This window comes from Crocodylus porosus, unplaced genomic scaffold (genome assembly GCF_001723895.1).
Source record: "Crocodylus porosus isolate Cpor-Errol unplaced genomic scaffold, CroPor_comp1, whole genome shotgun sequence".
Taxonomy (NCBI): Eukaryota; Metazoa; Chordata; order Crocodylia; family Crocodylidae; genus Crocodylus; species Crocodylus porosus.
In genome coordinates, this window is record NW_017728886.1 from 236,380,803 (window position 1) to 236,392,883 (window position 12,081).

The 12,081-nt window shown below is 42.2% G+C and overlaps 1 protein-coding gene across 5 annotated transcripts in view; it reads left to right on the top strand.

The window, feature by feature from the left end:
- ATP6V1C1 (ATPase H+ transporting V1 subunit C1) overlaps positions 1 to 11,667 on the top strand; it is a 38,669-nt gene extending 27,002 nt beyond the window's left edge. For all 5 annotated transcript variants that reach the window (XM_019551574.1, XM_019551563.1, XM_019551582.1 and 2 more), the window contains 6 exons: positions 82 to 150; positions 1,038 to 1,130; positions 1,225 to 1,318; positions 3,191 to 3,288; positions 7,046 to 7,172; positions 11,049 to 11,667. In XM_019551574.1, coding sequence (XP_019407119.1) covers positions 82 to 150; positions 1,038 to 1,130; positions 1,225 to 1,318; positions 3,191 to 3,288; positions 7,046 to 7,172; positions 11,049 to 11,144 — 577 coding nt within the window. In that variant the 3' untranslated portion in view covers positions 11,145 to 11,667. The remainder of the gene's footprint in view (positions 1 to 81; positions 151 to 1,037; positions 1,131 to 1,224; positions 1,319 to 3,190; positions 3,289 to 7,045; positions 7,173 to 11,048) is intronic.
- The last annotated feature ends 414 nt before the right edge of the window (positions 11,668 to 12,081 follow it).

The window sequence follows — 12,081 nt, forward strand, 5'->3', positions numbered from 1 at the left end:
TTCCGTGTGTATGATCCATTCAATGTTTATCTTGAATTTATGTAGCAGCAGTAAAATTGAGTTCTAACTTGTTTTGTGTAGGTTAAATTACAGTGACTGGGTTAAGCAATATGAAACACTAACAGACATGATAGTCCCAAGATCCAGCAAGTAAGTAGCTTTTTTATGACTTGTTTAATCTAACGTCTGCATATATTCTCGCACATTCTAGAAGCATAGCTTTGAGTTGGAAGGGTGGCATAAATCAGCCATTTGCCTGACAGATTACATGGCCAGTGCAAAAAGCCTAAATCACCAGTGCTTGCTTGGAGACATTTTAATGCTTATGCTGCTAGACGGTTAACTCCTGAAGTCGTATTGTATTGGGATGCTCACTGAGCTCCTTTTAGAGCAGTGGTATTCAAACTGTGTTCCACTGGACTCTGGGGTTCCGCAAAGAGATTGTGTGCAATGGTGGAGCAGGCTGGGAGGCAGTGTGCTGCCACTGCTTCAATTTTTAGGCTACAGCTAGAGATTCCATGGCAGAAGAAGTGATGTTGAAGGGTTTTGTGACTTCCAAAAGTTTGAAAACCACTGCTTTAGCGTGCTCTTTGCTGGCACAGATAAGACTATATTCCTAGTCCACTGATCTCTCTGCAACTCCTGTGCTTCAGCATTTATTTCCTTTCACTGGCAATATAAATGAGGATGCTAAAAGCTGCATTTGTTTCACAAATTAAAGTTAAATTAATGCTGGTTTACTATCTGCGAACACATACAGTTTTAAATTGTAGGTTTACTCAAGAAAGCATTTGTTGAATATGTGAACTGCAAACAGATCATTTATTGATAAAAGATAATGAAAGTGTTTCTAAAATTGGTATGCTAAAAGCTCTAGCCACAGAACAACATTATTGCACCTATTAATAGACAGTGAACTTGATCTTGTTAGTTAAGTAACCACAGATGAAAATTTTGACTACAGTACTTCAGAGAGATAATGGTTCAAAGCTGTGACTGCTTAACACTTCTTTCCCACCCCACCCCCCTTTATCCAGTGTTTTGTTTGAGGACCAAGATAGCTACCTCTGCAATGTCACTTTGTTCAAGAAGGCAATGGATGAATTTAAACACAAAGCAAGGGAAAGCAAGTAAGAGTTTGTTTGGGTTTTTTTCTCTAGCTTGCTTTTTGTATTTTAAAAGCCATCTAGACAGCTGCTGGACATTTTTACTCTTCAAATGTAGGTTTATGGTCCGTGATTTCCAGTATAATGAAGAAGAGATGAAAGCAGACAAAGAAGAAATGAACAGGCTGTCTACTGACAAGAAAAAACAGTTTGTAAGTTTACATACACCAAATATTTTCCTTTGGAATGGCTAGAACTGAGCATTTAAGCACCAAGGGTAAGTACAGACATTTTGGGAGGTTAACTTGGGTTCAAAATGGCCTCCTGATTTAAACTTGGATAACCCAGTGCTAACCTTATTCTCAGTGACCAGCAGTCGGTCTAAACCTGTAACTGTACAAAAATTCCAAACCAGTCTAAAAATTGCAGAACCTGGTTTCAGATAAACCAGTATCAGACTTAATCCATTTAAGTCAAACCAGTGCACGGAACTTCTGTCCACTGGCCCCAGCCCCAGGGCTGCTCTTTTCACTCCCGCCTCCCCTTGCACTGGTCTATTTTTTGTCCACCTCTTGTCCTCCTGGCCCCTGACCGGCCAACCCTCTCAACCCCCATGCCACAAGCCGCTCTGGCTGCAGCCACTTCTATCAGCGTCCACTGCTGCCAGAGCTGAGCAGGCAACCCCTGGTGGGGGTGAAGGGCAGGAGAAATGGGGCTGTAGGTTCACTGTGGGCAACCCCACCCTGCCTATAGGTCGTGACTTCCTGGCAGACACCTGATTCCCTCAAGCTTGCTGGACATTGCCCCTGCACCACAGCTCCCTGGCTAGCACCCCATCCTGACTTAACTGCTTTTCGGCAGCCATTTTGAATAGCTTTAACCTCCCCCTATAGCCCCCAAATGTCTGTACTTAGCCGGATAGGTCACTACTGGGTTCCTCTTCAGACAAGGAAGTAAAACAGGAAGGTTCACAGAGTTAACAGTAGCCTAATTTTGATATTCAACATAGTCAATAACAGTTGTTGAAAGCAAGGATCTACTTTAATTACCTGTAGACTATTAAATGTGTTGAAGTTGAATAAAATAAGCAAAATGATATGTCAGACCAAAAGGACTCTAATAGCTGTTTCACTACTCATCCAAGAAATATAGTGAATTAGGGCTGTTAAGTAAAGTTAGTTGCTGTAACTTTTTTTTTTTTTTTTTCAAAAAAAGTGCTAGAGAGTGGGGGGGTTGGGATGATAAGTGTATGGGATGCTGATGGTGCCCCCTCTAATTTGGCATCTGAAGCTCCTGCTCCATTCTCCTTTGCCTAGTTATGCTGCCTACTGGGCCTGATCCTTAGCTGTATTTGAGACACGAGGGTGGAAGAGATGTTAAGATGGGTGCTGTGCCTCCCTGGTGTGTGTTTTTGAAGCTCCTCTGTGGTGGGCCAGTCTGAACTGTGGCTGCTTCCAGCAAACCAAGGGAACCGTCCTAGTAGTTAGAGGTTATTGAAGGACTGCGATTCTGTTACCATCTCAGCTACGCCAACAGCTAGAAGGAAAACAGCAGAAGCTACTCTGGCTGATCTCCATCTACCCAGGAATCTCCCATGCAAAGAGAATCACCTTTAAAGGTGCAATTGGTTTAGTTTAGGGCTGTTTCATTCAAGGGGAGCAAAATGAAGTAGATGAGGGGTGACTGAGGATTGCTGCTATAATTTTCAGTGTTAAGTGATTTTCTGTAGACTGACAATGCAGTAAGCCTGAATTTCTTTTTAGATGCTTTGTATTCTTGGTCATGTGGAGTCATGGTGAATGTAGCTGCTTTGCATATGAAATGTGAGGTTATCTGGATTTACAACTGCTGAAAAGTTGCTCTGGAAAACTTATATCAGTGCAAATAGTCATCATTGTCTTGAAATTGGAACTGATCAAATGATCATGAAGAACTTGTTTGACTTTTTCTCAGTTCACTGGCAAGTTGTTTAAACACCTAATGAAAATTATAGAACAATATCTTCTTAAATTTAATAAAGCTGAATCTCTCTTTTTGAAGGCTTATGATGAATAACTGCCTCTTCTCAATCCTTCCCTCTGCAGGGGCCTCTAGTTCGGTGGCTGAAAGTGAATTTCAGTGAAGCCTTTATTGCATGGATTCATGTGAAAGCATTAAGAGTTTTTGTTGAATCTGTTTTAAGGTAAAGAAACCTGCAGTTCTGCCAAGGTTTTATACATCTAGATGCAGCATGTAGACAGTGGAGCATTTTACTCTGTTTACTTGTGATTTATCTCATTCTGCAGCAGCTGTGGATGTTTTCTTTCCCCAGTGCTTTAAGAATTGTAGGTTTTTCATAGATTCATAGATGTTGGGGTCGGAAGGGACCTCAGTAGATCGTAAAGTCTGACCCCCTGCATAGGCAGGAAAGAGTGCCCAGTTCAGATGACCCCAGCCAGATGCCTATCTAACCTCCTCTTGAAGACCCCTGGGGTAGGGGAGAGCACCACCTCCCTTGGGAGCCTATTCCAGATTTTGGCCACTCTAACTGTGAAGAAGTTCCTCCTAATGTCTAGTGTAAACCTGCTCTCTGCTAGCTTATGGCCATTATTTCTTGTGACACCTTGGTGAGCAGAGCTTCACCAATTCCCTTCTGCACCCCCATGATGAATTTATAGGCAGCCACAAGATTGCCTCTCAACCTTCTCTTGCGGAGGCTGAAGAGGTCCGGGTGCCCTAGTCTCTCCTCATAGGGCTTGGCCTGCAAGCCCTTAACCATATGCGTGGCCCTTCTCTGGGCCCTCTCCAGGTTATCCACATCCCTCTTGAAGCGTGGCACCCAAAACTGGACGCAGTATTCCAACTGCGATCTGACCAGTGCCCAATAGAGGGGAAGCATCACCTCCGTAGTTCTGTTTGTCATGCACCTGCTGATGCATGATAAAGTGCAGTTAGTTTTTCTGATGACTTTTGTCATGCTGATGACTCATGTTCATCTTGGAGTCCACTAGGACTCTGAGATCCCTTTCTGGTTCCATGCTACTGAGCAGGTCATTTCCTAGGCAGTAGGTGTGCTGGACATTTTTTTCCTCCCTAGGTGCAGCACCTTGCATTTCTCCTTGTTGAATTGCATTCTATTGTTTTCTGCACATTTGTCCAACCTGTCCATGTCTGCCTGTAGCCGTTCCCTGCCCTCCAGTGTGTCCACTTCTCCCCACAGTTTTGTATCATCCACAGACGTGGACAGAGTACGCTTCACTCCCTCGTCCAAGTTGCTTATGAAGACATTGAAGAGTGTCAGTCCAAGGACCAAGCCCTGCAGGACCCCACTCCCCACATCCTACTGTATCTAGGGTATCTAGCTGACTCTTGCTGGCTTGCAAAAGATTCTTATATTCAGGGGTATCAAACTTGTGGTCCTCAGGCAGAATCCAGCACATAGCCCCACATGCATGTAGTATGTGGGCTGGACCCAGCATCAAGCACCCTACATGTAACATGAGTCAGCCTGAGGTATGCAGTGCCCCATTGAACTGGCCTTGTGCATTGGCCCTGGGGCCAGTTCAGATTGGGCCATGTTGAAACCAATGTGAAGGGCCAGTCTGGTGGGATGTGACATGCAGCACATGCTCTATGTTTGGCCTTTGTTCTGTGAGCAGCACATGCAGCTAGTTTAGGGCTGCATGCTGTGTGCAGCATGCATTGGTCCAGGGGCTAGTGATGCACGTAGTGGTGTGTATAGCATGCAGTGCATGCACTGCCTGCAGCTGAATGCAGCGGCACCACATAGTATGGGATCTGGGTACAGACTACATGTGGCACTCCTGGACTGCCCCCTGTGTTCCCTGCAGCACTGGGTCCAGCCCACACACCATAGACTACGCATGCCCCATGTGCTGTGTGCACAGTAAGCCCTGGGGCTGAGGTGGGCTCCATGCAATGCACAGTTTGGACTTGGTGCCACAGATGTTGCACAGGGGGTTCAGCCCTGGTCTGGCCCAACAACTCATTCAGCGCACAGGGCCAGATGAGTTTGACATTCCTGCTTCCATGCAAACAGTAAAAATTTATATTTTATTTTTTAAGATAGAAGGAAAGTAATGTTTGATGCATTGAACTTGGCTCATTTGGTAGTAAAACCTGTTTCAATTTTGGGAGGTGCAATCCAAGACTTTCGACCTGCTCCACTAGAACTTCTTTTCTTTATTGGTGTTGGGGTGCAGCAATAAAGATTTTCTTGGCCGATAGCAATAGCCAGTGATTAACCAACCATATCACCTGATGCTGATTCAATAACTGATGTCTAGTAATAAGGCAAGGCATTTTAAACCACTGACATAAACCTTTTTTGTTTGTTTTGCATTTATCTCACAGATGCACACATGCCTGCCTCCTGCCTGCTCCTGGCCTCGATAAGGAAGGCAGTGACTGCCTTATTCCCATGCACATTATCCCCTCACCTATGGCTCCTATCTGTAATTCCACTCCCCATGCAGCCCATGCTACTGTCGTGGGCAGGCAGGTTGGATCCTCGTTCAGGGAGCAACGCCAGGCACGTTTGGAACCCCAGAGCACGCCACTGCCTCAGCGCTGGGAGGTGCTGTGCAGCCAAGCTCCCATGGCTGCCAGGGACACAAGCCCCTTTTGCAAAGGCACCCATTGCCCAGCTGAGCAGAATGTCCTTGCACAGTACTTTACCTGCCCTGCCTGTGCACAGCCCAGTGTCTCTGCAGCAACCTCTTACCCTGCTGCGCATGTGATGTTGCCATGGCAGGGACAGCAGCAGCAGCAGCTAATGCCCCTTTGTTGCTGAGTGCAGTGCCCTGTGACCACTCCCCAGTGCCCCCTCTGTCTTCTGCTTCTCGCCAGAACCTGTAGTCTGGTGTGGGCTTAGGCTGGCGGCTGGGCATGGGGATTGGACCAGGGTACTCCGGGCACGTGGCTGTGATTATCAGCTAGAGCAACCAAGAAAAGCCAGTAGCCAATAATATTATTTCTCCTTTTATCAGTGTTGATCAAATAGGCAGCCGATATATCGGTGCACCCCTACTTTACAGCATTTTTCTCTCTCTCTCTCTTTTTTTTTTTTTAATTTCCCCTTCCAAGTGGCTGCAGTTTCTCCTTGTATCATGCTTTCCTTTTAATCAGAAGGAGGCAAGAAATAGCTAGTTATAGATTGATTTTTTTTTTAAATTCTGCAAAGAAACTGGAATACTTTGTAATATACTGTAGAAACATTTTGATTTGCAGAGGGAGTCTTCTGACTGACCACTTTTATTCCAGAAACATTTTTTTTTAGGTATCTTAGTACTGTTTTTACTGCAAAATGAGTCCAGAATCAGAAAATAATGTGAACTTCGTCACAGGTGCTGCAGACTTCTTATTTTAGGCCTAGTCTACACTGTGGCTTGACTGACACAACTCCAATGCCTGCATACTGAAAGTGTCTCTGGGATGGTGGAACTCTCCTCTCTGCTAGCAATGTTATTCCACCTCTGCAGAAAGGAGGAAGGTTTCTGCTGTTGCAGGACATTTTGCTGAAAGCATATGAAGACACCTATCCAGATTTCAGTCAGCTGCCATTGTCCATTGTAATGTCTTCCCAGAGTGTCCTCTGAACTCTGAGCAAAACTGCTATAATGTGTTTGTGTGCAGCTTCTTGCTGCCAGAGCAGTAAGTGTAGCCATTGAATTGGAAGACTAGCTGGCATGACCAGTGAGAGGTGACTTAAGTGAAAAATGTGCTTGGAAGGACGAAAAAAGTAGAAGCAATTTCATCTTCTTAAAATTAAAAGTGAATGGGTGCTTTATGTTAAGGAACTAGAAGCTCCTAGCAATGAGGCTCTCCAGCAAGAGGGCTGTTGGAATGCACTTTCCATATTAAGATTGAATAAACTGTTACGCCAGTTTAAAGTCTAATTGTGCCTTATGGCATTTTTTTTTTTCTGCTTGATCTCTCAGGTATGGTTTACCAGTTAATTTCCAGGCAATGCTCCTTCAACCCAATAAGAAAACAATGAAGAAACTGAGAGAGGTGTTGTATGACTTGTACAAACACCTTGATAGCAGTGCAGCAGCAATCATTGATGTAAGTATTTCTGTAACTGGTGCTTACAGTGTTCATCTGCCACTCGCATTTAGTCTAATGTTACTTAAACTTTTTTTATTTAAACCAAGGGAGGACAGTAATTATCACAGGATACATGTTTAATCCTCTAGAATGTCCCTAAGGAAATGGAGATTTCTAGGCTTTTTTTGACTACTGCCTCACATGAAATAGGATCCAGAGGCTTCCTCGGAGTAGTAATAAAAGTTGTTGCAAGAGCCAGATTCTTAAACTCTCCCACTCTCCTTTGCTCTTCAGGGAAGAGAACCATTTAGTCATACAGCATTAATGCAGAGCAGGACTGTCCACCTAAGCACCTGAACACCCCAGAGGCGGCACACCCACAGGCTGCATCAGAGAGAACCATGGGATCGCCCTGGGCTGTATGCACACCTCCCTCCCATCTTGCCTCACTGTATGAGTCCTGTCATGCCCCCGTCCCACCTGCTTTTGCTGCTCCATGTAAGAAGGCCCCCTCCACTAGTGTACAGAATGCTTGCTTTTCCACCCCTGGTGTACTTCACATCTGCTCTTCCCCACCCCAGCATTGTACTGCACAGCCCCATAGCCCTGAGTTCACTTTTGGCTCTACTAGGCATGCCCTAGTGCACTGCCCCATCCTGTGGAGCAAGCGGCAAAAGCTGGAGGACAGTGGGGGAACCTGGAGACTCCAACTGCAGCAGAGCCCAGGGGCCACAACTTAACTCTGCACAGGTCACATGTGGCCTACAGGCCACCAGTTGGACAGCCATGGTACAGGGGAATTCTTCAGGCACTTTGACTAGGTTTTTGCAAAGGAGGACATCAACTGGGGCGCTCTCGCTCAATACCTGGGGGGTACTGTGGGCCCAATACACTTTGTACAGTTTGTGAAGCAACTGCTCAGGGCTATTACAGAATGACGCAGTAGGAAGCAGTTGCAGAAATGTTTTGCCAAATCCAGCAGGTCAGTAGAAGAGTGCCTTAGCTTAATTTTAAGCTAAAATTTCCTAGTTGTTCATTTTGTACTTTTTGAGGGAAAAAAAGAAGATACAGGATTTGCTATCTCTGAGGGATTGCTTTTTGTTAAAAACAAAACAAAAACCCTTCTGCAATTATGGGTGGGATGGATGTGCTTATAATTACCCTTCCACTGTCTTTGGAGGTTCTTAAATGCCACACTTGAAGTATTTTTGGCAGGGAGACTTTCATTGATGCTGTCTATATTGAACTTATTCTGTCTTGTCCTCTGTTGCTTGTGACAAACAGTTGAAAATAAACAAATGTCTTACGAGGCAAAACATAAGTGAAATGCAGTCCTGCCAGTAATAAGGAACTTTGTTGGGGAGCAAAACCCAGTCAGGATGAGAACATCCTATTTAGTCCTACAGATTAGGTGAATGGGACTGTAGTGAACCTCTTGGGTCAGAATCCAGCCCTTGCTCTTGTAAGCAACCATGTCACATCATCCCTTTCATAAAAACTGGCATGTTCCATCTTGGGAGTACTGGAGGCAAACAACCCATGGGAAAACTCTGCACAACTTTAACTCCTTTGGTTATAAACCTTTGTTTAACTTCAAGATGAAGTTTATTCATGGCTATTTTATACCTATTTGCTTTGATGGTAACATTGTCCTTAAGCTGTGTTTTAATTATTATTTTTTTAACAGATTTTTCCCTTTCTTAGTATTTGACCTCTTCTTCCTGCTTCTTCTCTGCTCTTTTTCTGGAGAGCAGTTATATTACTGCTAAGGAGTTTTGCTAGGCTTAATTTAAGTTAAGGCATTTTAGTTTCCCCTCCATGAGAGACTTTCCAGTCCTCTGATTATCCTAGTAGCCCTTCTTAGCACCCGTTGCAGTTCATTTTGAACATAGATGCTTTGAAGTATGCATAGTATCCTCACTAGTGCCTTGTATAATGGCATAAATTGGTGGTTCTCAACTTTTTTAGACTTTAGGCACCCCTCAAAATGCCAGCTCTTGGTTGGGGGTGTGGAGAACACACAACAGCAGACTCTTCCCTGTGGCTGAAGAAGGGTGTTTGTTCCCAAAAGCTTGCAAAGAACAACTTTTCCAACTATTTCGTTGGTCTAATAAAAGACATCGCATTTACTCAAAGAACTTTGTTTGCCAGCTCTTGATATTCACCCATTGTTTGACTTCAGAAAAATAGTGGAGAAATTCTTGTTATAAAAAACTTGGAACACAACAGGGCAGAAAGTTTTTAACACTGTGAATTGCTACATGAAATCTCTGGATTTATCTTGTGAATAGTGTTTACCCATCTAACAGTGCTAATATGTGCAGGATCCTGAAAAACCCTTGATTTAATATGCTGGATTTATTTTGTAAATGTCTCAAAGAATCTCAGAGCACCTCAAGGTTCCCTAGCACCCTGGTTCAGAATCACTAGCATAAATGCTTTCCATCTTTCCAGATGCCCCTTGGGATCACCTGTGCTATTTGACAGACGCATTATGTTGGTGGTTATTAATTAATCGCTGGATGATTAAGTTTATATAGGGCTTTTTGGTACTCTGTCACTTCCAACTGCTGCGTGCTCCCAGTTCATAGCAGAAATTCCTTTTATTGTTTCCCAAGTGCATGACCTTGCACTATTGAATTTTGTCCCACTTCTACACTTCTAAGTGATCCAGTTATCTTTGTGTGATATCCTGATTTTTCTCTGTATTGACAGTGCTTCCCAATGTTGGGTTATCTGTTAACTATATCATAATATCCACATTTTGTTTGTACTGATACTATTAATGGAAGTCTTGAGCAGGATTGATCCCAATGCACATCCTTAAGGAACCCAATGCTTTCTTTTAGCCAGTTTCTTACTTCACAGTTGTATCAATCCCCGTTTTCTCCAGGTCTGCTGCTAACTTTTCGTGCAGCATATTCAGTACTTTATTGAAGTTCAAAAGGATGAGATCTACCACATTTCCCTTGTCCTGAAAAAACTTTGATAAGTTATTGGGTTAGTGTGGCATGATCTACCTTTGGTAAACTTATATTGCATTTTGTTTTCTATCTCTAGGTCTTTATCCTTTTCTTAACTTTTGCATGCTGTTCAGTTCATGTCTGATTAACAAATCATTTGTTTCCAGGATCACTTTATTCCCCATATAAATGACAAAAATTGCTCTTCTCCAATAACATGGTCCCATCCCTGGTAGAATTGTTAAAAATACTTCTTACTCAGCCTGTATCTTCCAACAAACTTCCAGCATTTTGAAACAGTTGAATTTTTCCTCAGAGTACAATTTCAAGTTCCCACAAATTTAAAACTATAACAGCTTAGTTGAATAAATGAAGGTTAGATTTGTTCATTTACTTACTTTCCTGTGCTACCTTTTCAGATTCTCCTTTAGATTTCAACACTTGAAAATATTTAAGAAAAAATGTATTGCTTAAATATTTTTAGCTTAGGGAAAATAGTTCAGTACAGAATTGTGTAGGTATTAATGCATGGAAATTATTTAAATGCTACAGCAGAGAGAGAAAGGAAATAACTGCAGTTTTTGCCTCGGGTGATATTATGGTAACAACAGTTACTTCATATGAAATAGCTTATTCTTTACTTGCAAACTTACCATCATTTCCAAGGGAGATTTTTTTTCCTGCTGACTTTCCATTTTAGGAAGCTTTGATATGATAACTGAATTACTTTTTCTCCCTTTTGCTTTCTAGCTCTAAACTTCATCAAAGGTTTTAAAATTCAAATAGGCCTGAATAAAATTTTGAGGTATTGCATGAGATTAATGCATCTTAAATGTTTGTTTGAACATGTCATCTTCTGAGAAGCTGACCAGTTATATTGTAAAAGTTTAGTAATCTCTCCCTCTCCCCCTTTTTTAAATATATTCCACAGGCAACTATGGATATTCCAGGCTTAAACCTCAGTCAACAGGAATACTACCCATACGTGTACTACAAGATCGATTGCAATTTGTTGGAATTCAAGTAAACAGTTCCATACCCTGACAATTCTGTCCATAGTGTTGGTGTAAACAGAAGTGAGATTGAAGTACAAGGATACTTCTAACTCTCTTAATCCTATGCTTGCTTCATTCTCCCTTTACTTAGATGAATATTTCCTATAGTGGTCCATCTCTTGACATTTTCTTTTAAAGAAAAGTGTAGGTATTGCTTTTAATTGATCAGGGCTGTAAATGTATATTGAGAGAATCAAAGTATTTATATAAACAGAGGCATTTATTTAAAGAAAAGGGTCATTCCTCTTTCGTATGGTGATCTGTATTAATTCCATTTACCATTGTTCATAAAAAGCCTTGTTTACAGAGAAAGATAGCGTAAACATTTATGCCATTTTGTTCACTTGATTTAGTAGATACAGAGGTGTAAACATTGTTGAATTGTGATGTAAAGTATGTGAGATTGATATGATCTGTGCTTTCTGAATGTTTTAAATTACAATCCATAAGCACTGTCAACATCCACAGGAAAAATAAAATACCTGTGCAAATGTATTGTCTGTCTTATTGTAATACGTATAATCATAGAACCTGTAAGTAGTATAGCTAATATAAAGATTCTTGATATGTGCTGCATATAATGCTACAGAACTGCAGTTTGAGTTTAATGCGAGTACTTGATGCAAGGCAGAATAAAAAACTTGCATTGTGAGGAAATACTTGAGCAGATTTTACTTGTCTAACAAAGTTATATTTGTGACTGTATATACAACTGCTCTGAAAGGGCCACAGTTGCAACCTAACTCTTGGAAGTGTCAGGAGAGACTGAAACTGCTCATTGCTCGTGTTTGGTATTTATACATAGATTATTTTGTGGTCATGTGAAACCTCCAGTCATTTCTATAAAATAGCACCTAATTGTTGTGAAGGGGCTTGTTTTCCTCCTACATCTAAAGCAGTATGATATCT